We start from the raw sequence: 26,732 nt of genomic DNA, 5'->3' as shown, positions 1-26,732 counted from the left end.
ATAATTAACGTTACTCATCAAAATAAAACTAAGACCACCAGTCTTTAATAAAACATGATAATCTCCGCTTTGAAGTGCATACAGCATACGAACGTACTCCCGCATATAACTTGAAACGGCATTCAACCCCTCTAATAATGTCATCCATGATTTTCCCTGTCCTTCGTCTTTCGGGAGATCGTGGTCATTAAAGTAAGGGTGTTGTTTTCTTCAGTTGGAGCAGCCGAGAACGCAGCAATCACAGCGATGAGATGACCCTGCCATTCTTTCTTAAATAAAAGACAAATTAACTAAATGCATGTGCTATTGTTTCAGTAGTATTTTAATTTAATATTTTTCTTCATATGATATTTAGTCCGTCGCATTTAAACCGTATGTTGTTGGGACGCTGTTTCGCTAACACCGGAACCAGGAAGTGTGAAAAGGCCTATTGGCGCGCTCGAATACCAAATGCGTAATAATTTAGGCGGGGTTAAGCAAAGCAGGTGATTTGAATATACAATACAGATATCTACAACAGAGTTTTGACTAGTCACAATGTTAATTAAAGATATCTACAATTATATTCTTCCTAGTCACAAAGCTCACAATTCCATTTCAAGATATCTCTAAATGAATTTTGACTAGTCAAAAATCCAATTCAAGATATACAATTGTAATTCGACTAATAGTAAATTAATGAGAGATATCTTCAAATATTTGTAGATATCTCTAAATGTATTACGACTAGTAGAAACTCAGTTAGAGATATCTCTAATTACAATTGTGACTAGTCGAAATTCATTTAGAGATATCTCTAATTACAATTGTGACTAGTCAAAACTCATTTAGAGATATCTGCAAATATGTTTCAATGGAAGTCAATGGAGGAATATGACTAGTCATAATATATTTGCAGATATCTCCAATATGATTTCGTACTAGTACAATTGTAATTGCAGATATCTCTAATTGTCATTCTGACTAGTCAAAATATAATTAGAGATATCTCTAAATATATTTATGGATAGTCAAAACAAAGTAGTAAATGTTAAAACGGCTTGCCATAGTGCACCTCAAACGAGCCTTTTAGTAAATACAAAAAACGTCATTATTCTACGCCTTGCTTAGCTGTGAAATGATTGGCTGAGAGCGTTGACGTATCAGTGACTAGCAAGCAATCCAGGAAGACGGCAAGTAGCGTAAGCTGTCAACGTGAGGAGCTGCAGCTTGTCAAACAACCGGATTTTTACAATTTATTTCATTCAGTGATTTACATTTCATCATGTCTGCGAGAAATCCAGGAATGCACCTTGGTTAGTACATCTTCGTTCTTATTATGTTTACAGTCAAAACAAAACGAAGCTTACTTTAATACCGCTACTTTCCCACGTGATAAGGTTTCATTCAATAATATAAATAAAAACTATACCATTACTATATTGTATCACTATACTATTACTATTTACAAACACATTTTCTTAAAACAGAGTTGTAAACATATTGGCTTCACTTAAACTATTTTACATGAAGTGCAAAGTATCTTCTTTGTGTTTTGTGTGGTTAATCTTTAACTCCAGCAGTTATTAACTCACTTATAACTTTCATAACATGTCCTGTGAATGTTGAATGTGGTTTTATTTTTCTTTCTTGTTTTCATGTATGCTGCTGATTCTGAGATGAATGGAAATGAAATGCCTTTGATGAATCTCCCATGACCCATGTGTCTCATGACTCGCATTAACAGAAGAAGGGAGAAAGGACAAATACAAATCTGCCCTTTTAAAGTTATTTTATGTCATTTATTCTTGCTTTATTTTAGATCTGGAATGGGTGTCAAAAGTCAGGGTCAACACTCAGGCTGTTCATAAAAGAGCTCAGCAGATCCAGGGACGCAAAATGGCCAAGAAGCAGTGGCAGGTAAACAAGCTGCAAGATTTGTCAGACATAATTATTAGATTTGCCGGACTTAAATATAACATACATTCACCTCCTCTGCTATTGTAGGCTGCCTGGCTGCTAAAGGCTGTCACATGCATCGATCTGACGACCCTCGCCGGTGACGATACTCCTTCCAATGTCCATCGACTGTGTATGAAGGCCACACAGCCCATAAGACATGATCTGCTGAAGAGCATGGACATGCATGACAAAGGTCTGCCTGGAGGATTTTTTTGCAGGGATTTGTCACTTGAATCCTGTTGGTGCACTTGAATGAGTGATTCTGTCTCTGTTGTTTTCTGTCAGTCATATTGCAGTTTCAGTGTCAAATGTGTGTTTTTTTTCTATTAAATGTAGGTAAAAAAATTAACCCAAATTACAGTTAGCTTGTTAGATAAAAAAAAAAAAGTGTCAAATAAATTCAGAGACTTGGATAATTACACCGGTACTGCTAAAGCTTAATGACAAGTTAATAAGTCATTATTAAATGGCCAAAATGCTGTATTTTTTTTGATAATACATTGTAATATAAAGTAAAATAATTTAATAATATTAATCTATTTAAAATAAATAGTATATATACATTTTAAATTCAAAATATATTTACAGTATTACTGTTTTTACTATATATTTACCCAAACTTTTAAACATTGTATGTTTTATTCAGGGCTTGACATTAACACCTGTCAAATGTAGGTAGATCTCAACTGTTGTGGCTTAGACAGACAACCCCTTTATCCACTTTGGCTGGTTGAAGTTATTTTTAAACTGCCAGATTTGCCTCGTCCCTAAAAATTAAAATGTATTTTTAAGATTGTTTGTCACAGTGCACGCAAATGTGATCTTAGAACAGAGAAGCCGCACGATTGATAACTTTTCACACAAGCAAAAGAAAGCAGGTGATTACTGAATGAGAGGATGATCAGGCAAATGGATTCGACACAGGCTATCCTCGCGCACCCACAGTCCTGCTGCTTTCAAGAGATCCAGAATTTTTGGAAGCAGCAACTGTTGCCGCTTTCGCTTTTACCATTTTTTGAACAGATTATTAATGGACCCAACAGTAACAGTGTTCACCTGATTATACTTTCACCATTGCACACAGAATGGTTCACACCTGCTTTCTTTTGCTTACAGTTATTTTTATTGATATGGTTTATTTATCATCCTTTACAATAACATAATATAAACATAATAGGATATTAACTCTCCATTTATCTATAGTTACCTGATGATCTGGGACCTGGATAAACTACTGCATATAGTTTTAGATAAATTAGAATAATTTTTTTAAATGTCAATGTTTTTTAAGAATATTTTTTGAGTAAAAAGTGTAGGTATACAGCTATATTTTGCTTGTTTTGACACTTTAAAAAAATTATGACAAAGAAATAATTAGTTTAGAGCGGCCAGAGAAAAAAAAAAGGTAAATCCTAAGTGTTGAGCCCTAAAAAGTCATGTTAAATAAAAAAGTTAAGGAGGCATGTGGACATAACACAGAATTTAAATCGAATAATTTTAGCACGCCAAAGTCTATTTATATTTTCTCTTTATAATATCTATTTATTCAACAACAAGATTGTGGCCAGTGAAAATGGCAAGTGGCTAGTAATGTTGGAAAACTACTAGCCACACTGGCTGGAGATCAAAAAAGTTAATGTCAATCCCTGGTTTTATTTTATAAATTGTAGTAATGTGAAAAATAATGTTTTAAATATTAAGATCTATATATATTTATATATATTTATCTTGTATAATGTTTTCAGTATTGATCACATATCTTTATATCTGCCCACAAGAGGGAGACAAAGCTCTTTTCAAAGAAATTGTTTATGTGAATTGACCAGTAACTTATTAACTTACTGACTAAATTTAATAATAGTAATGTGCAACATAATAAATAGCATACATAAACAGAACCTTTAAGTGTCTTTTTGTTTGTTTATTCATGTTTTGTACATTTATTATTAATTTTTGTCTGTGCATTGAAAATATAGTTGGAACACTGCTCGAGTGTGTTTATGAGTGCATGTGTGTGTTTCAAGGCATCTCGACTGCAGCTGTGTGTGTGTACCCATCACGGGTGGCTGACGCTGTGAAGTCTCTGAAAGCTGCCAACTCCAGTCTTCCTGTTGCGTCGGGTATGCCGTTAGAAACCGCTTATCTCAAAAAACACTTAATTCTTTCTTTAGTCATCATCCTAGAGAGGGTGCAACAGCATTGTCTCGCCTCATGTTGTTTACAGATCTTTCTCTACGTTACAGTGGCCACTGGTTTCCCTGCTGGACAGACGCCACTGAAGACCCGTCTCGAGGAAGTCCAGATGGCTGTGAAGGACGGTGCTGCAGAAATTGATATCGTCATAAACCGGACATTGGCACTCACTGGACAGTGGGCAGGTGTGTGTGTGTGTGTGTGTGTGTGTGTGTGTGTGTGTGTGTGTGTGTGTGTGTGTGTGTGTGTGTGTGTGTGTGTGTGTGTGTGTGTGTGTAAACAATATCATTAAGCTTACATACAATAACAGAATGTAATACCTTGGTATCAGTACTAAAATAAATCGAAAGGGTGAAGAGACAATTGTGACCTGTCAGGTTAACATGAGGCACTTCAACTGAACATTTCTACGTTAGGTAATGTTTAACTTTATTCATTAGTCAAAATCATTTCAAAGATTAAATACTAATTCAAATAATCAATATAATAAAGTAATGAGAAAAGGGATAAACGTTGATCCTTCCTGGACGGATGTGAAGACAGAAATTCACTCCAACAAAACAAATAATATCAGCATAGGAATATAAGCAGAGTTTTGATTTTGGAAAATTAATTAAATTAAACTGAAAGTTAATATTTTTGATATATTTTCAGTGTTATTTAGTTTAAACATCCCTCAGCAGTGAATGATCAACATTTATAACATTTATACCTCACATCCAGATGTAAATGAGCAAGCATTTGACCTGATTCAGGGTTTGTACGGTCCTGGAAAACCTGGAAAATGCCTGGAAATTAGTTTAACAGATATATGTGTACTTGAATATGCTTTAATTTGATAACATTGGGTTAATTTCACTGTTTATTACAGTTTTAAATCTTCTAAACACAAATTTTGGAGCACGCTAGCTTATAGATATCTTAAAAACTTATAATACTCATACTAAAATCGACAAATATTTAATTTAATTTCATGGGAAGTCGCAAATTTACCTGAAAGCTTTGGAAAATTCCTGGAATTTTAGTAGTAAAAATGTGTATGAACCCTGCTGGTTGTGTTTGAAGTGCAGATATTTGTAGTCTAATGCATTCAGACTCACTGTAAACATGGGAAAACCTGTATTAAGTGATATATTATGGCCTTTGATATATGTAGGAATATACTAAATAGGACTATAATAACAAAGTAATAAAATACCAACAAAGCCGCATCGTTTAGCTCATTTAAATTGTGCAATGTTGGAATTGAGGCTGAAGTAGTCAAAAGTGAACAGAAGAAGGATTAATGAATCAAGTTTGTGTCTCATTCACTAGCTGATAGAAACAAATAATATTAGTATAGGAATATAAGCAGAGTTTTGATTTTGGAAAATGAGTTAAATTAAACTCAAAGTTGATATTTTTTATATATTTTCAGTGTTATATAAATTAGACATCCCTCAGCAGTGAATGATCAACATTTATAACATTTATACCTCACATCCAGATGTAAATGAGCAAGCATTTGACCTGATTCAGGGTTTGTACGGTCCTGGAAAACCTGGAAAATGCATGGAAATTTGTTTAACAGATATCTGTATACAACACTGTTTATTACAGTTTTAAATCTCCTAATACTGATACTAACATCTACAAATGTTTATTTTAATTTCATGGGACCTTGCAAATTTACCTGAAAGCTTTGGAAAAGTCCTGAAATTTTTGTAGTACACTGTAAAAAATGCAGGGTTCCACACAATGCATTTATTAACTTGACACGTTAAACAAATTTATGTGAATTGAACATTAAAAAGATAATTTGTCCTAATGAAATCTCAAGAATTGTGTTGTTTCAGCTCATTTTAAATAAGTATTTGAACAAGTAAAAAAATAAGTGTTTATGAACCCTGCTGATTGTGTTTGAAGTGCAGATATTTGTAGTCTAATGAATTCAGACTCACTGTAAACATGGGAAAGCTTCAATTACCTAAAAACCTAAATATTAAGGCATTTGACATATGTAGGAATGTATTAAACAGGACTATAATAACAAAGTAATAGAATACCAGCGAAGACGCACCGTTTAGCTCATATAAATTGTGCAATGTTGTAAATGAGGCTGAAGTAGTTAAAAGTTTACAGATAATAAAGTGTAAATGAATGAAGTGTGTCTCCTGTTCACTGGCCGAAAGACTTAAACACCTTAACACTTGAGCTTTCATGTATTGTTATGTATGCTTGTTGATCAGTATTAAAAACGAAAGTCTCAAATCAGATAAATGATGTACTTGTGTGTTGATCTCTTAATCAAAAAACATTTGGCAAGATTGAATGTGTTGCCTCCTAATTTACTCTTAATTGGCAGTTTACAAAACATGCCATGGGCCGGTGAACTTCAGAAAAGCAACGCATAAAAAACTGAAATTGTACCATTTAAAATATTAAGTAAACAGTTTAATTTTAGTGCTATACAGTGCATCAATATATAGTTCTCCCCAAAAAACATCTTACAGAGGGGTGTCCAATTTTGTTCCTGGAGATCTACCTTCAACTGCAACCTTGATCAAATGCACCTGTGTTTAATCACCAAGTGCTCCTTCAGCCCTCACTTAGTTGGTTTAGTTGATTTTTCTCCAGGAACAGGATTGGGCACCCCTGATCTGAAAATAGTGTTAAACCTGTTGTTTTTTTATATTATGTACACTTAGACATCAGTTTATTTTTTGTCAATTTTGATTATATGATTTCTTCAGCTCTCTATGAGGAGATCCGGCAGTTCAGAGAGGCCTGTGGAGACGCTCATATGAAAAGCATCCTGGCGGTAGGAGAACTGGGAACTTTCACAAACGTCTATAAGGCCAGTCTGGTGTCCATGATGGCAGGTGAGGACATTAGAGGGATTGTTTAATTTGCAAAAGGGGTATCTTTGCAGTCTTTATGTCCAAAGGAAAGTCATAACACTGCAAAAAATACTTAGATTTTTTGTCTTGTTTCTAGTCCATATATCTAAAAATTCTTAAAATAAGAAGCATTTCCTAGACAAGCAAAACATATAGTCTTGTTTTCAGAAATAATATGCCAATATTAGTTAGTTTTTTCTTAAAACAAGCAAGATAATCTACCAATGGGATAAAAAAAACAATCTTGTTTTTCCTTTTGACATAAGATTATTTTGCTTGTTTTAAGGAAAAGCTCGCTTCATTTTTGGATATTATTTCTTAAAACAAGACAATATGTTTTGCTTGTCTAGAAAATTCTTCTTGATTTAAGAATCATTAGATATTTGGACTAGAAACAAGACAAATAATAAGTAAGGAAAGTATTTTTTTGCAGTATTCTGGTTGACTGCAATAAAAAAATTAAATTTTTCATTTTCCTTCGGCTTACTCCCTTATTTATCAGGAATTGCCACAGCGGAATGAACCGCCAACTATTATATGTAAACAAACCGGCATATGTTTTATGCAGTGGATGGCTTTCCAGCTGCAACCCAGTACTGGGAAATTAAACAAATACTATTATTTCTATTTACAAATAACTATTATGATTTCCAAAAAACGTGTATCATTTTAAATCAAAATATTAATTATAATTGTATATTTTTAAATGTAAATGTTTTTTAATGTCTAAAGTGGTTTTCTAAAATATTGGTGTGCACCACATTGCTTTTGAATGTTATTTATTATAAACATTATTTTATTCATATGAATATATGTTCTAATTAAACAAGTTCATGATAAGTGAATATTTTTTTTTTGTTTGTTTATTATTTAATTATAAAACAAATTATAATGAATATGGCATTAATGAAGCAACTAAACATTTTTAAGTACATTTTAATCATTTCAACACAATGAATAATAATATAAACAAATATAGTTATTAAAATATGCAAATTCATAGCTCTAGCCGATGAGTTCCACTTTACTCTTTATGGTAAAAAAAGGGCTGTTTATCTTAACAAGTTCTATATTTTGCCCACAGCGTGGCGCCGTTACTCATTCTTTCAGCGCTCTGCATGCAGATGTCCACACACACACACACACACATACAAAGAAAGAGAGAGAGCAGGCCAGGCACTGTATGCTTAAATAGCCATTGCACATTAAGCCGATTACTGTACCCAATTGTCAGCGGCTCTGATAGGGATCGTTATTAAAATGCATTGCTTTTGTCGCCGCGCTCATTCCTTAATCTCCCCTTGTTCCTATGAATTGCGTATGAGGTTTCTGAAATTGAATGATAATTTCACCTATTAATCTGCGACGCCGGAGCTATTTTACTCCCACGCTCTCCGGCAGTGTCCCCCCGCTCCGCCGCAAATGAATAGAGCTTCATTACTGTCGCCGGCGTTTAATAACCGTTATCCATTATCGTGTAATTAAGACTCCCCAGAACGAATCTCAAGGATTATGTCAGTTTGAGGGAGAGGCTGAGCAATAGAGTGAAAGAGTGTCGCAGGGAAAAAAAACACATAGAAACGTATCTTTAATGAACTGGAAAATGTTCATCTTGTTCTGCGCGGTAATGAACAGTCATTAGACGTGAGGAAGGGCAGGCGGGACGCGGGTTCGAGCCGCTCCACAGTTTGTGCTCCATCCATTAGCAGCGTCATTTTATCTTCTATTTTTATCGGGACCCTGATAAACCGTAATTGGCTATGAAGGGAGAGAAATGAGAGCTCTTATTGATGAAGGAACGCACACCCTGCCGACGGGACCATATGTTCTTGTCTAGCCGTCTCTGGCCTTGGCGACTAATGTCCTGAGTCTGACGCTTGCTCCGAACAGGCCTCGGTGGAGGTGCTAAAAATGAGCTGGGCTTTCTATTTTCAGAGCCTGAGTGAACTTTGACCGGTCAGTCTGAACAAAAAAGGAGTGTCAGGTGGAGGATTTTTGTCAATGAAGAATTGAAGTTACTAGACAGCTTTACCTGGAGTTTCACAGTGCATGTCATTCTCTGACAAAATTTTAAAAGAATGACTCTGAAAATGTCATGCAGCGTGACCTTCAAATAAAGATTATAACTAGAAGGGAGGCAGCAGGGCCTTCTAAACCCTGACAGACGGTCTAGGCCAGGGGTGCCCAATCCTGGTCCTGGAGATTTACCTTCCTGCAACCTTGATCAAACACACCTGTGTTCCTTCAGATCCTACTTAGCTGGTTTAGTTGTTTTTTAGTAGTTGTTTAGAGTCAGAACTAAACTCTGCAGGAAGGTAGATCTCCAGGAACAGGATTGGACACTCTTGGTCTAGGTCAAGGGGTCACCACCAATCTCATTCCTTGAGGTCTGGTGCTCTGCAGGGTTTAGCGCCAACTTGCCTCAACACACCTGTCTGGGTGTTTTAAGTATACCCAGTAAGACCTTGATTAGAGTTTTCAGGTGTGTTTGATTAGTGTTGGAGCTAAAATCTGCAGGATACCAGCCCTCCAGGAACAAGTTTAGTAACTGGTTGGTGGCGGTTGGGTGTTGTCGCAAACTGAAGAGCGGGTGGTGGGGGCGGTGGGCATGCGGGGGCACTTCAAATCATTTTAGAAGGGCACTTTCTATCCAAGACTAAAAAGGGCATGTGCACTGCACAGGTTGAGCCCTATGTGTGCACGTGCCTGTCGCCGTATATTGCACCAATCAGATGAATACAGATCAATACTGGAGTTTTCCAGAATCCCCCCTTCCACCCCTACTCCTCCCCTTTTCTGATAGGGTGGCATGGCGGCCCAGTGGTTAACACTGTTGCCTCACAGCAAGAACGCCGCCGGTTCAGCCCCTCACCATGCTGGCTGGCATTTCTGTGCAGAGTTTGCATGTTCTTCCCCTGTTCACCTTGGTTTCCCCCTAGTTTCCTGGTTTCCTCTCACCGTTTAAATACATACACCATGAGTAAATTGACTACTGCAAAATAGCATCTTAAGACAACTCTTAGCCAGATAAATCTCAGCACGTTTACAAGCAGGAGAGTTCTTGAGACCTACCTGAGCTCAAACTTCCCCCTCGCCCTTCAAGTAGAAGGGAGCCCCGGGCTTGAGGATATTCTAAGCTCTCCTGGGATAGCATGCCAAATAAACTTTATTATCAATCATTAGCTTAGTATGAACTCACAAAAAGCTAATTAAAGTTAAAAAATAACTCGTGTTACATTTTCACAAAAGTAACTCAAATATTATTACTTAATTTTTAAAAGTAATGCATTACTTGTTACTTAATAAAGTAATATTATTATGTAACTCTCGTTACCTCAACCCTGGATACATTTAAATTCATTACATAAAGCTGTACCCCAGTAGATTTTTTGTTGATTTTTATTTTTGCAAATATTATTCATTCATTCATTCATTCAGCCGCAACCCATCTCTGGGTTTTTAAAAAAAAAAATATTTTTTCCAAATATTATTCATTATTAATTCTTAAATATTGTTTGGGGGAACAAATCATATTTTCCTAAGAGGGTAAAATTATGTGCTATTTTATGCAAGTTTATAATCAAACTATAGTGAATATGAAACTATAATCAAAATATTTTTAGCACTTTTCTCAATAGTGTATTTTGACATCTTGAAGGTACTATCAATAGTTTCTTCAAAAGTAGAAATTCCATGATTTTTTTAAAATAATCATATATATTAATTGAAATAAATGTTAATTAAAAATACTTTGAATTTACAGTTGGAGTCAGAATTATTAGCCCCCTGTTTATTTTTCTGTTTAACGGAGTGAAGATGTGGGAAAATTAAAAAAGAAAAACAAATTCAAAGGGGGGCTAATATCTGACTTCAACTGTATATCATATTTCCATAATGCCATAAAACGAATATTTTTGTGGATTGAAATAAAACAAATTATGAATTAAATTTTTATACAAAAACAAATAAATTTCAGCTAGTTGACAAGCTGAAGCTTTTTTGCTTTAAAAAGAGCTAAAACTAAAATGAAAATGGTTTAATACTATATTGACATATTTACAAAAACTTTAAATGCACAACCACAAGACGTTTATAGAAAAATTCTTTGAAAATAAAAACGTATATAAACCAAAACATCAACAAAATCAATCAAAATTACACATCGATCAATTTTATATTTTAATAAAACTTTTAAATATCTGATGACATCAACATTTGTTTCATCATAACAAATTCTAACAAGTACCAGTGGTCATATGTCAAGCTATTGTTTGGTGAAAACAAGCTTCCATAATTTAAATATTAATTATTGCTAGGTCATGTTAGCTTAATCGTTTCCTAACACTAACAAATAAAGTCCTTAATATAGTAACTTTTATCATAATTGACCTCATTGACTTTCTAACCACCAGGATCTGACTTCATCAAGACTTCAACCGGCAAAGAGTCAGTCAATGCAACCTACCCGGTAGCCATTGTAATGGTGCGTGCCATTCGTGACTACTACCTGAAGACCGGCCACAAAGTAAAGCCCCCTTCATACCTCTGAAAACCACCTTATTTTACATAAACCCTGTTTGACTGATGCGTTCGTTGATCCTCAGGTGGGTTTCAAGCCAGCGGGAGGCATCCGAACAGCGCAGGAGTCTGTGGTTTGGCTGACGCTGATGAAGGAAGAACTCGGAGACGACTGGCTCAATCCACACCTTTTCCGACTCGGAGCAAGCAGCCTGTTAGCTGACATCGAGCGGCAGGTAATTAAAGCTGTGCAGCGCTTCACACTCTCGATTCAGCTTCAAGTGTGATAAACTGATAATTACCATCCATTATGGCTGGAAACAGACACTATTCAGGGAGTCCGGCATCATGGTTCTGGTCTCCTGTGCTGTGTAGGATATAGATTAGCTCTCTTATTTATATGCTTAGTGTTTTTCTATCAGCTTAACTGAGGCTCAGTGTTATTTTAAACTGGCTTTTTATTGTTACAGATTTACCACTACGTGACCGGAAGATATCCTGCCTATCATGAACTTCCCATGGCCTAAATCTGAGGGAAAGAAAAATGCAAAAACATGGAGGTTCGGGAGAAAGAAAGGTGTTCAGATCAGCCAAGAATGCAATAACTAAGCCATCACGTGTGTTTATAAGGTCAATTATGAAAAAAGTTACTGTGTTAAGGACTTCATTTGTTAGTGTTAGTAAATGATTAGGCTAACATGAATTAGCAATGAGTAATATTTACACTATGAAATCTTGTTTCATCACAGAATATCTTGCAGTTTTAAACGCACAATTGTTTGTTTCACAAAATGATGAGAAAAAGTTTGCATGATTTAAATACAGAATTGCAAGAAGATATAAATCCTGGAAATGTGATTAGCAACAGCAGTGAGAGCCTATTAACTTGCAATTGTGGAGAAACTCAGAAAATAAAGACAGAATCCTATAAATAAACAAGCGCAAAAAAACTTGAAATTCAAGATGCAAGTATATATAAAGATGCAGTATATTAGGAATAAATTAAATAATAACAATAATAGATTATTAATTATAAAAAAAATAAAATCAGAATTGTGTGAAAGCGTTTAAAACATCAAAATTAGGAGATTTAAATTCAGGATTTTGATTATCAGCAGCAGTAACTTGCAATTGTGGAAAAACTCAGAAAATAAAGACAGAACTAGAATCCTATAAATAAATATAGGACACAAAATATAAACACAAAAAAGCTTGAATTGCAAGATGCAAGTATGTATAAAGATGCAGTGTATTAGGAATAAATTAATAATGGATTATTAATTACAAGAAATCAAGTCAGAATTGTGTGACAGCATTTAAAATGAAATTGGGTGATAAATATTCAGGAATTATGATTATCAGTAGCGGTGAGAGCTTAGTAACTTGCATTAGTGGAAAAACTCAGAAAATAAAGACAGAATCCTATAAATAAACAAATCCAAACAAAGTTGTTATTGCAAGATCTAAGTATTAATAAAGATGCAGTATATTAGGAATAAATGAATGAATAAATGAATAATAGATTATTAATTATGAGAAATAAAGTCAGGATTGTGTGACAGCATATAAACTTTCAGAAATAAAAAATAAAGTAGCACAATTGCAGGAAAAAATGTCAGAATTGTATGAGCAAATAAACTTGCAGTTATGAAAGATACAGTCAAAGTTGAGTCAAAAGTTGATATAAACTTAGAATTGAGAGAGAAAAATTTTGATAATAAAGACAGAACAGCAAGAAAGGTTAGAAATGAACAAAGCAAGTATATATAAAGATGCAGTAATTTAGGAATTAATTAATGAATAATGGAATAATAGATTATTAATTATAAGAAATAAAGTCAAAATTGTGTGGAAGTATTTAAAACATCGAAAATTGGGAAATATTAATTCAGGATTTGCGATTATTAGCAGCAGTGGAGCCTTGTGACTTGCAATTGTGGAAAAACAAAAAGACAGAACTAGAATCCTATAAATAAACGATTCCAAACAAAGCTGGAATTGTAAGATGCAAGTATATATATATATATATATATATATATATGTGCGCAGCATATTAAAAAATAATTAATGAATAAATTAAATATAGATTATTAATTGCGAGAAATAAAGTCAGAATTGTGTGAAAGCATAAAAGCTCTCAGAAGTGAAAAATAGTTATGCAATTTCTGAATAAACTTCGAAAGTAAAGACAGAACGGCAAGAAATGTTATAAATGAACAAATGTGAAAGAATTAAGCTGGAATTGCAAGAGGCAAGCACTGAATTTTGACAAAGTCAGAATTGCTAGAAAACCTACAGTATAAACTTGCAGATGTGAGCTATATATTCGGAATTTCTAGAGTTTAAGTAATAAAGTCAAATAAATTAAGAACTTTAAGAGCCTGTAAATTTACAGTTGAAATAAATAAATTAAATTTCTGGCTTTATGTCTTGCAGTTCAAATTCTTCCCCATCTGCAAATTGCAAATACATAAAGTGCTGCATGTATGCCAGAACTAGGATTATTCCAGAAAAACGTTGCAGTTATACTATGGTGAAAACAAGCTTCCATAATATACAACATACCAATATAACAATTACTTTTTATTTTTAAAATGTGGTGCTGTAATATTAAAAGGACATTAAGTAATAATCATAAATACTATAGGTGCATTGTCCATTCATGTGATCAGTTACAAAATGAAACCTTTTTCAAAACGTGTCACCAAATAAAAAAGCGTAATCCTAAAATGCAGTCCTATATTGTAAAAACTTTCGACGATGATGACTTTTCTTTCTGCGAGTCTTGTAGAATAACACAACCCAAGAACATCTCCAGATTTCTGCATGACATGCTGCAACCTGAACCATCAGAAGTAAAAAGTGCTCAGTTTTCATCAGCGCAAAGGCCTCTTGCATCACTTTCTCATATCTGCCATTCCCAGCAGCGCTTGTTCCTCCGACAGGCGTGCAGATCTGGTAATCTGCACCTGGGGTTACGCTATCGCTGTCCGAGCCTGATGTTATTTGACTTCCGCTCAGCTAATTTCATTAATCAAGCGCTGGATGTCAGAAGTGTGTGTTTGGGATTAATTAAGAGGGGTTAAGAGAGTTTAAATGATCAGATAAAGCCGCGTGCCGGTTGGAGCTTCGTTTGAAGACAGAGAACTTTCTTTTTTCTTCTCTCTCTCTTTCTTCTTTAATTAAGAGATCGCGGGCCGTGCCCTTGACTGGGATGGAGGATAAATGACTGAATTAATTTGTGGAATTGGGAATGAGCCGGAGAGGTGCGAGTGCATGGAGCGGGGTGGAAACTTGGCGAAGTTCGGTCGGAAAAACTGGAGCAAGGATAGATTTGTATTCACAGTAAAAGCTGGTTTCACAAAAGCTTAATAACACCTGCATAAGCACTATTGTAGAGCTGGTTTTAGCAGTCCTGAGAGAGACACAAGCAGCGGGAGGCCAGAAGACGGAGCTAATTAACACTCTAAAAGAATTATTTAGAACTTGATTAAAGCCCTGATTTGGGAGGGGAAAAGAAAGAAAAACTTTTGCAATAAAAATTTGTATCTATCCATTCAGTATCTGACCTGTCTGTATTGTCATTCTGTCTATTTGTCCAACTATCTATCGTTCTATCTGTGTATCATTCTATCTATTGTTCTATCTATGTATTGTTCTACCTATCATTTTATCCATCCATCCATTGTTCACGCTATCGTTCTGTTTATATTCTCTTTGTCAGTGTTCTTTATATTCTTTCATTTTTGCTCCATCCACCCTACCATCATTCTATCAATCATTCTGTCGTTCATTCTATCGGTCTGCCTACATATTCTATCTATCTATCTATCTATCTATCTATCTATCTATCTATCTATCTATCTATCTATCTATCTATCTATCTATCTATCTATCTATCTATCTATCTCTATCTATCTATCTATCTATCTATCTATCTATCTATCCATCTATCCATCTATCCATCTATCCATCTATCCATCTTTCCATCCATCCATCCATCCATCCATCCATCCATCCATCCATTCATCCATCCATCCATCCATCCATCGTTCTATCTACTGTTCTTTCACTATCTATCTATCCTTCTATCTATTGTTCTATTTGTCTATATCCATCCATCCATCCATCCATCCATCCATCCATCCATCCATCCATCCATCCATCCATCATCCATCGTTCATTCAATTGTTCTGTTAATATATTCTCAGTTATATGTATATACATATCTCAGTTGTTCTTATCTATATTCTATCATTCTTTGGTCCATCCATCCATCCATCCATTTATCATTCTATTGTTGTGTCTATATGTTTTATCCTTGTCTTTGTTTCAACTTATCTAAATTTAATTCTTCTGTCTGTCCGTCTGTTCATCCATGTATTTGTCTATCCATCATTTTATTGTTCTGTTTATATATTTTTATATATCTTTGTCATTGTTCTTATCTATATTCTATCATTCCTTTTTCTATCTATCTATCTATCTATCTATCTATCTATCTATCTATCTATCTATCTATCTATCTATCTATCTATCTATCTATCTATCTATCTATCTATCTATCTATCTATCTATCTATCTATCTATCTATCTATCTATCTATCTATCTATCTATCCATCTATCGCTGTCTGTCATTCAATCTGTCGTTCTATCTATCGTTCTATCATTCTATCAATCAATTTCTTATTGTTATTAGTCAGTCTATTGTATCTTTGTCATTGCTTTAATCTATTTTATCATTCTTTGTTCTATCCGTCTATCCATTCTGTTGTTCTTTCTGTTCTTCTGTCATGCCTGCCTTAATCTTTTTATCACTATTGTTTTATTTCTCTTTTTATCCCTCTGTCTGCTTCTCCATCCATCCGTCCATCTTTTTTGCATCTGCCACGTGTTGATTGTGTGTGTGGTTGACTGTGGTGTGTGTGTTTCATCAGCAGTGACTCAGTGTAGAGTAAGAGTGATGGAGCTCCAGTTCTCCGCCTGCGTCTCCACCTCTCCGAGGCCATGACAGATTAGCTTCACTTACATAAAGGCATGTAGATCATCTGCAATCTGGAGCCGTGTGGCCCGAGCCACCAGGCCAGATAACACTGAGCGATTGATTCTCTCCTCCACAGACAACACTTCCTCTCCTCTGCTTCTTTTCACTGTTTTTTCCCCCAAGCTCTTTTCCTTATATTTTCATTTTTTTAGGCAGTAAATCAACCCCACTTGTGGTTTTTGTTTCATATGAGCTGAAATACAGTAGATGGCAGATTTAATACATGTATTTTATTAATCTTGATTTTCGCTGACACTTTAATCAGCCAAAATAAACAATCTAAGTACTGCATATTATAAGGGATTAAAAGTTATATTTTAATATATCTTGTTGTTTTATGGAGATAAATAACTTATATTTTTATAAAACTTGAAGAACAGAAGAAACTTGGTGTTTGTTTGCCAATATGATCTACAGAAATCTACATACACTTTAATATAAATGAAGTATTATTATATTCATCCATGCATTATTATCTTTTAAGAACACATATCAAATAATAAATCGAAATATTTAAATACATTTAACCAAAAAAAACATTTAATGTAAAATTTATTATTTTTAATATTGTAATTAATTAATTATTATCGCAATTATTAATATCAATTTCTTCTTATGTATATTATTATTAATGATTATTTCAGGCCTTGTTTTAGACAGCATTTTAGCTGCCTAAATTAAAAACCTACACTGTAAAAAAAAAAAAATCTATAATTGTATGGTTTGTTTTAAACGTTAAATAATGTAAAAAAAAAAAAAAAACATTAAAAACGTTAAAAAACTTTAAATAATGGCCGTTGAATTACATAAATATATTGTAAAGTAACAGATATTTAATTAAATAAATTTCCTTAAATTTAAATTTCTGGTAAATTTTTGCAATTTAATATTTATTATTTTACGGCATATTTATGTAATTTAACAGACATTATTTTATGTTTTTTTCAAAATGTAAAACATCACTTCTTTCAAAAAAAAAAAAAAATCTTCACACTTCTCTCCAACACCATTTTTCCTACTGAAGTTTATTATTATTATGTGGTTTGGCTGCAAAAGTAGCTTGAATATATTGTGAATATGTGATGTATAACCAGACCTAGTTTCATCTGTTTCCGTCCTATATCACATTTTCTTTCAAATCTTTATGAACAAATCCATTTGTTCTGGCAGTCTAATTTGATTACGAGGTCATGCAGTGAATGAAATGTAAATGAACTCAGGAAACAGCTGAAATGCCAAAGGGAATGACTGAATTACATGTGAATTATTCATTAGAATATGTAGGTCTGTTCAAGGCGCTGTTTTGCATTTGAAGTGTTTCATTACATTTGACATGCAATCTGATACAATTCTTAACATCCCTCAGAAATCTTGTAACGGTAAAACTCGGTGGTTCACAATAGCATTCCCAGCGGCGTCCAAAATTAACTCTTTCCAACTGCAAATGTAAGTGAAATTAGCTTTGGCAAGTAAATAAAAGTTCTGTCTCTAGTTTGCAGGTAACTATTCATTTTTATATCTCTGACATAATATGTGGATGTGGATTTGAAAGCATTGAACAGAAAGAATTAAGGAATTGAAAATCCGTGACCCATGAAGAATATTCTTTTGTGTATTTGAAGCCCCCAGAATTATGACGAAATGAATATATTTATAAATTTAGCATAATATAATTATTTATACTATAAGTATGTATTACTGTTATTATCAACATGTCAATAAGGGTAAATAAATATATTAATATCATTTTTTTAACTTGAGGGACAGAAGGAACTTTACTTTTTGTTTATATAATAAATCCATATTTATTATTCTGTTACTGTCCGTCCATCCATCCATCCATCCATCCATCCATCCATCCATCCATCCATCCATCCATCCATCCATCCATCCATCCATCCATCCATCCATCCATCCAATCTCATATTAAAATTGTATCATTATATTTTTTTCCATTTCATGCTAAAATATACTAGAAATATTTTACTTTAACTTTTATTATTGCAAAAATATTTTATAGAAATTATAAGTATAATCATAAATGAATAACATGATGTATATTTTACAGCATGTATTATTATTATTATTATTATTATTATTATTATTAATATTACAAATACTCTGTTTTAATAAAAGTATAATTATGCAAATACATTTGACATTATAATTTTAATAATATGATATTTAATATTAGTGATATTTTATATAGCATTTATTAATGTTGTTGTACCTTGTCATTTTTAATATGTAATTTTATAATGGTTTTAATAAGTATTTTTATTATAATGAGGATTTTGGCCATCATACAGAATTATTTGAAAGAAATTAAAAGTATTATCACAAAATAAAATTATGTATATTATGAACATGTATTATTATTATTATTATTAATTAAAAGTTCATTATGCATATACATTTTACATAATTATTATACATTAATTACTATTAATAATAATTACAATTATTATCAATACTAGTAGTGATAATATTTTATATGGCATTTACTATTGTATGTATATATATATATATATATATATATATATATATATATATATATATATATATATATATATATATATATATATATATATTTATATAAAAATTGTATTAAAATGTTTTTAAATATAATTAATATTATTAATAATAATTTACAGGCTTATTTATGGACTAAAATGTATCTTATTTCATAAACCATTGACAGGTCTGGCAAATATTAAATTTGGGCCCTGATTTCCAGCATTACCAGGCTAGATTAGTATTAAGTAGCCATTCCTATATTTGAATCCAGCGTGTGTGGCATAGATGAGGTAGCCACTGCAAGCACTCCTGTATATTGTGTCAGTAACCCGCTTTCTGAATCAATCTGACTGACTCTGTCAACCCCTCGCTCACTGACAAATGTCTTCTTTCAGATTGATTGCTTTTCTGCTGTTTTATTCATACATGTTTTTTTTTCTCTCTCTCCCTTTGTTCCTCCAAGCACTTGTGAAAAATGGTGCGCTCAGGGTTTCTGTTTCCAGGCTAAAAAAAAAACATTTCTACCGACACGCAAGTCACCTGTCAACCACATTCATCACAAGCCAGGATTTTAGAGGTTTGTGCACACATTACCCAGCGGCAGCATAATCAATTGCTATGAAAACATGTTATTCTGTGTGATTAATAGCATACACACGTCTAATGCTTCCCTCATTTGTCTGAGAGTCGCTCAAGGAGGCTTAAACAGAAACATCCAGTGTGTTGCATTCGCTCTGATAGGGTGCCATTGCTTATCATTGGCACGTCATTTCTCTCTCCTGCTGAATTTTAACATACCGGGAGACAAAAGAGAGCAAAACGACTGTAAAAGATCTGTGACAGAATGTCAGAAGTTGTCTTCGAAACACTGCCAGTGAGATTATGAATAATTTGTCGCATTTGTTGAGCTGACATCAGGCCTGACAGTTTGGTGTCGATTGCATGTTAACATGCTTGTTTTTGGCGTCCTTGGTTTCGGAGTTTTTGACAAAACAGATATTGTCCATTTGCACACACGTGATGTATGTGAAGTGTTAGGGGACCTGCTTTTGACAACTTCGTTTTACATGTTAGATGCTAGTCAGGATGTAATATAGTTATATAGCTGCAGCTGGGCTCGTCACTAGCTGAATTTTTTGATGTTGCAATTATTATATATGAATAAATTTTTTGAAGTAGTCACATTAAATCAATTTATTATTTGTTTGTGTGCTGATTTTGTTTCAGTTTAAGTTAGGTCATTTAAGTTGTTTGATTGTATTTCTTGTCTTTTAATTTGAAAGTGTGTGAAATCTAAATTTACTATGTTTATTTTGCTGACACATATTGTTAGTCTTTAGGCGATTTATTGATCTGTGTAAGATAGTTTACTGAACAATCTAGGGGTGGCATGGTAGCTCAGTGGTTAGCACTGTCACCTCACAGCAAGAAGGTTGCTGGTTTGAGTTCCATCTGGGCCAGTTTCTGGGCATTTCTGTGTGGAGTTTGCATGTTCTCTGTGTTTGGGTTTTCTCTGGGTGCTCGGGTTTCCCCCACAGTCCAAAGACACGCAGTACAGGTGAATTGGGTAAACAAAAAGCCCGTAGTGTATGAGTGTGTGTGAATGTGAGTGCATATGGGTGTTTCCTAGTACTGGGTTGTGACTGGAAAGGTATCCGCTGCCTATAACATATGCCGCAATAGTTGGCAATTCATTCCGCTGTGGTGAGCCCTGATAAATAAGGGACTAATCTGAAGGAAAATCAATGAATATTCTTTAATCAAAGTCTGACCACTTCTGCATTTGGAGTGGAGGTCAGTTTGATGGTTTTAAGCCTTAATATTCTTCACCACACCCCAGTACCGTTAGTTTGCTATGAGGGAACGATGTGCAAAAACAAAGCCCCACACCCAACTCAATATTCAGTTTTATTTGGATGTACACCAGCATCCTGAAATGTCTTCGCAACTTCCGGTTAACACAGACTTCATATTTATTGGAGATTTAAGCTATACGAGTTTTTAAAAAATAAATTTAAAGTCACCATGAAACGGAATTTAAGAAAGAAATGTAGGGCGGTGCGTGATTTCATTCTTTGGGAACCGATTGGATTGTTGGAAGATTGGTATTGCTAACAAACCAAATGAAGATTTTATGTAATAGTCTATCTAATATTAGGCCATCTTTAGTTGTTTGTTTTAACCAACCCAAACTCATTCTGAAAACGTACCGCTATATACATTTCTAGAGAGCGTCAAATACGTCCTAGGAGCTACATTTTTTTTGCAGTTTTTGTTTTCGCAAATCCACTAGAGGCCGCTGCATATGCTTTTTTAGATCTCAAATTTCTCTTACGAGTGCACTACGTGTCTGCAGTTCTTACATAAATCCACCAGAGGCTGCTGTCGACTGACTGACTGACTGACTGACTGACTGACTGACTAATCGACTGAGCCACCCTCCTCCTTCCCTAAACCCAAGCGAGAGTTTTCAAAAGCAATCCAGAAAAAGAAAAGCCCTTGCTTGATTTTTACCACGTTTTCAAATTTTACCACATTCTCACCTTATTTACTTGTTTTTTTTTTAGCTTCTGTTTTTGTCTAACTCACGCAGAGTGGTCTCAAGTCCGCCTACGTACATGGCGAGCTAACTGAACAAACTGGTAACAGCGGAAAGCTGTCTACACGGGGTAATCAGTCAGCTGGGAAGCGCGAAAAGGAACGGCGTCATACCGCCCCATATCGTTTGTATTAAAGACGTAATGCAGCCATATGTACTTCTGGCTACACAATTCGTGATCTCCGGAAATGTATATAGGGCTACGTTGTCAGAATGACCCTATGTTGGTTTTAACTGTTTTGTTTTTGATTTGCCTTTTTAATTTCAGCCAAATAAGCTCAATGCTTTTATGTGGCTTTTTAGCTAAAAACTGTTTTGTTGTTGTTTATTTAGTTTTTAAACTTAACTTGAGCATCTATTTTATTGTATATCAGCACATTTGTTTTCTTGTTGAATTTTCCTGCCTTCCTCCAAACCTCTACATCTTCCATAAAGGTTAAAAGAGACATACGCGAACGGATAATAGTTTAGGAAAATGAATCCCGCGCACAATAAAAGCTGTCCTTCAAGCACACATCAAGAAACTCCATTCATCCAGCGGAGACAAGATTTCTTTCATTCACTAATGACTGGAGGTCATCAAAACTTGCACTTTGAGCCTTATCAACACTGCAAAAGCGAAGCAGAAGATGAAGCCAATTAATCCCTAATGATATTAATGATGCAATTAGAACATATACCCGCTTTTCCCATGAAGGGGACGGAAACCGCTCTCGATGTCTTGTTATCCGGGGACTCACTGGTGTCAATCCGCCGCCTCTGAAGCTGCGGTGATGCGCACAACAAAAGAGAGGCGCGCGCCGCTCGTGCAGGAGAATCTCACCGCGCACACTCGTCTTTCAATGTTGACCTTGGCACGAAGCTCCCAAAAGACAGAGTAGTGAAGGAATACATGTATACGAGATCAAACCTGCGCCCGGGTCTCACCTGGCACCAACGGCCCGATGTCTGCCTCTGCTTCAGCCACTCTTGTCAAAACTCAGCTGCCGAAATTAATAAGGAAAAGTTCATAAGCTTTGATCCCGCTCAGATAAATTATTTGTCATTGGCAGATCAGCCGAGTATTTATAATCTATTAAATTGCGGACGAGACAGAAGGTTAAATGGCTTTTTACAAAGACTAACGTGAGTTTAACTGCTGGCATTTACCCAATATCAATAAATCCTCATTCAAGTAAAAGGTTATGTGGCCTGATGATGGGAAATGTATGTAGTATGTAGCCTGTGTTTTTAGGCTTACAATTAGAAGTGCTTACTCCCAGGGCCATTTTATATCGAAGTTGATATTTAACCGCACCATATTGATGATTCGTAACATCTAGATTTTATGAGGTGGATCGTTAGCCCAACGGTCAACCCCAACTTGAAGGACCAGGACATGTACAGACAATTTAGCTTACCTAATTCACCGGGGGAAACCGGGGTACCCTAAGGAAACCCACATGAACAGAACATGCAAACTGGCTCGGGCGGGGCTCGAACCAGCGACCTTCTTGCTGTGAGGCGACAGTGCTAATCACTGCGCCACCGTGTTGCCCCTCAATCAGTATTACAGGCTGAAAATTGTGACTGTTGTCATTCCTGAAGACTTTATTTTATTTATTAAATCAAAGTCTTGTGCAGACCTTATTTTTAAACGTGAGGTCTCCAGACTTCCGCCATCATTCACTTCCATTGATTTCTAACCATAAAAAACAGCTTGTTACGGTTCTTGATTTTGTAAGCTAGTTTGTTTTCCTAATTATTATATTTATTTATTGTCATAAACTTGTTTGTAGAGCAAGTCTGACTCTGACATTTTACAGCAGGTTGTTATTCCTAGTCATTTCCCTCATAGGTTAATGAATCTGAAGTCCTAAAACAATTGTGTCCTAGTTGTCTAACTTAAATCCGCATTGAAGAATAAGCAAATTTTTTCTGAGACACCAATTACTAATTAGTTATCTATTATTACTAATTATTACTATTATTATTATCTAATTTTTGTTATTAGCCTAGATATTTAGCATTAGCTTCAAGGACTGGCGTTGAAGATTCTATCCTGAACACAAAGTAGGCCTGCAATGTTGTCAGCAGCATGATAGTTTATAAGAAAATTTAAAAAGTGCTACACAACAGCATGCAGTCTTGGCACTGTTGTTCATTTAATTGCATAATGTATAGGAATTGTGTAGTAGTAAGGTCTTTAATTAAATGGACATAACTTTAGTTAAGAATAGTTGGTTTGCAGTGACCAAATTGAAGCACTCAGCCTCTTGATAAGGCTGAAACTAATCATCTGCAACCTGATATACATTAGCCAGGCACATATTTCATGCTGGCTTTGAGGTCTACCAAACAAAAAGGCCACAGTTGCAGTGCAATCAATATGGAAATAGTCGTCTGCTCTCCAAATAAATGAAAAAAGCCCGCAGAGGAGGTTCAGGTGGTGGAGATGAGTTTGAGGGAGGGGCGCTGAAAGATCAAGCTCCGTTCGCAGATTACAACACTTGATGGATACTCCAAAAACATGGCGGTGATCTTTATTGATCATCTTGTTTCTAATCAGTGAGTGTAATCATTGACTCCTGTGAGGCCGTTATAAATGCACGTCATGATTTAAGGGTCGTCGGTTTGGCTATTTTAAAATTTTAATTTAAACATCAAGACTTTCGAGCAAACTTATTGCAAAGTAAAAACTAGGGTTTAGAAAGGTCCCTCGCAGGAGAATCTGTATCTAGAGAAGCTCTCAGTGCTTGCGGACAGGTTTCCTGAGGTGGTTTACCCCAGCTTTAATCTATATTAAATGATCTAGTTTCACAAGATGAAAGCCTGTTTGTTTTGTTGAGCAAAACTTTCCCAGGTACAGTCACTGCCTGAAGCCTGCCAAAGGTTCAAGATACAGAGTTTGCAAAACAAATTCTCCAGGCGTTCTTGGGTGTAGGAATCGGCAGCAGGGATGCTTGTTGATATATATTAAACATATGTGTGCATCACTTTATCATTACTATATTCACACCTACCGGCGAGAGGCACATTTAGCACGTCCACAGTGTTGTTGACGGGTCAAAGGGACCTTTTGATTAGGCATAATGCTCTGGGAAGAATCTGCCAGCGTGTAGCAGACGAATAATTGTTTGGAATAGGGATTCTCAGCGGACTCTTCTGAGCTTGTCAGCTGGTGTTTGAAGTGTGCGCTGACATTGGGAAAAACTCAAGGGCAGGGGTTGAGCGGGAAACAGTCTCTCAAATGAGAAAAGGGAAGGGAGCAAAAGAGATCCGAAGAGGAAAAACAAAGACAAAGGCAACTTTACAGAACTTGTAAGTGGCGTTTGTGTATTAAGGTCCTTCCGTGTGTCTGTGTATATGTGAGTTGCTTCTGAAATTTTTATTAAACACGAGATATAACGTTTCCCCTCAGAGTCCTCCGGAAGCTTAAGAAACTCAAGGACCTGGCAAAAAGACCTTGGGTTTTTCACCTGCTCATCACTTTGAGAGTCTCCCAACATGAAACAAGATGTAGAAGGATACCTCACTTAGTCTACACTCAGGTGGGTCTCCCTTCATCTGAGAGTAAAGAAAGCAGCCAGTGTACTTTAAGGCACTTTGAACATGATATGAAACAGCACAAGTCTTGCAAACGTACCTTCTGGGGTGGGATCGTGTGGAGTTCATTGTCTTCTCGTGTTCATACAAAGAAAACTGTACTCGCTGGACCAGGCAGCCTTCTTCCACTGCTACAAGGTCCAGATCAGACACTCATGTGCTTCTTGTAGGCACTTCCGTCCAGTTCAGACACTCTTGTGCTCCTTGTAGGCACATCCACTGGTGGTCATCATTTGCAGTCTGATTGGTCTACTGTTATGCTGTGTTATGTTATGCTACCATAAGCGGCAGAGTTGCAATACATTCCCCCCCTAACCATCTAAATGTGTTGTACTTTTCTGTTGGCTTGGGCCAGATGGGACAGCCTCTATTGCCTTCAAGCCTCAAAGAGCCTTGGGAGTCCAACATCCTGAGGCCATTTTTTGCCATGTGAAATTTTTTTTGAGCAATTCTTATCACTGCTATTCAGGAATAAAGGGCCGTTCACACTAATTTATAACAGTAAAGACATAGCTCTGAGTGTTAAAACAAAGGCAGAGCTCAGACTATAAGGATTAAGAAGTAGAGAAATAATATCCTTGGGATCACTTTGAGAACCATCTTTGTCCAACCAACAAACTATAAAACGCTGATAGACAGTCAGAATTTTTTTAAATGTAAAGGACGCATGCAAATTAAAGCTACAGATGACATTGTGGAGAAGCACTTTACTTCATGTTAAGCCCTCTTTTGATGACTATGTTAAAAACAATTTGTTAATGTTACCATTGTTTGAATGTAAAGAAGCCATTCAAGCCAGGCCACCAAATTGAAGTAAAGTAATAAAAGTACTTCAGGTATCCAATGATCGTTTTTAGCCTCTTTGTGTTGCCTTTGTTTTCTGGTTTGGACAAATATCGTTTTTGTTAACCCACTGCCTTGCCATTTCAGAGATACTTAGTAGTTTTACCATTACATTTTGCTTGTGCAGCTCAGATCTTCTCCATCGTCCAGAACATTAATTACAAGAAATAAAAATTGATTGATTGCTTACTATCTAATGTATTATGACCTACCAATTTATATATATATATATATATATATATATATATATATATATATATATATATATATATATATATATATATATATATACATATACATACATACATACATACATATATATATATATATATATATATATATATATATATATATATATATATATATATATATATATATGTGTATATATATATATATATATATATATATATATATATATATATATATATATGTGTATATATGTATATATATGTATATATACATATATATATATATATATATATATATATATATATATATATATATATATATATATATATATATATATATATATATATATATATATGTATATATATATATATATGTATATATACATATATATACATATATATATACATATATACATATATATAT

The 26,732-nt window shown here is 34.7% G+C and overlaps 1 protein-coding gene across 5 annotated transcripts; it reads left to right on the top strand.

The window, feature by feature from the left end:
- Window positions 1-1,115: 1,115 nt before the first annotated feature.
- On the top strand, window positions 1,116-26,121 carry dera (deoxyribose-phosphate aldolase (putative)). 5 transcript variants are annotated; one of them, XR_015481957.1, is made up of 13 exons: window positions 1,175-1,295; window positions 1,802-1,899; window positions 1,987-2,134; window positions 3,966-4,061; window positions 4,185-4,319; window positions 6,867-6,995; window positions 11,426-11,538; window positions 11,618-11,767; window positions 12,002-12,108; window positions 17,943-18,022; window positions 19,557-19,670; window positions 25,093-25,447; window positions 25,488-26,121. XR_015481957.1 is itself a non-coding variant. In NM_001006097.2 (9 exon segments), coding segments are annotated over 9 exon segments (957 nt in total). In that variant the 5' UTR covers window positions 1,116-1,264; the 3' UTR covers window positions 12,059-12,396.
- Window positions 26,122-26,732: the final 611 nt, after the last annotated feature.

This window comes from Danio rerio, chromosome 4 (assembly GCF_052040795.2).
Source record: "Danio rerio strain M-AB ecotype USA chromosome 4, GRCz13ab, whole genome shotgun sequence".
Lineage (NCBI taxonomy): Eukaryota > Metazoa > Chordata > Actinopteri > Cypriniformes > Danionidae > Danio > Danio rerio.
The sequence above is the reverse complement of the archived record's forward strand: the minus strand, read 5'-3'. Positions and strand labels throughout refer to the sequence as shown.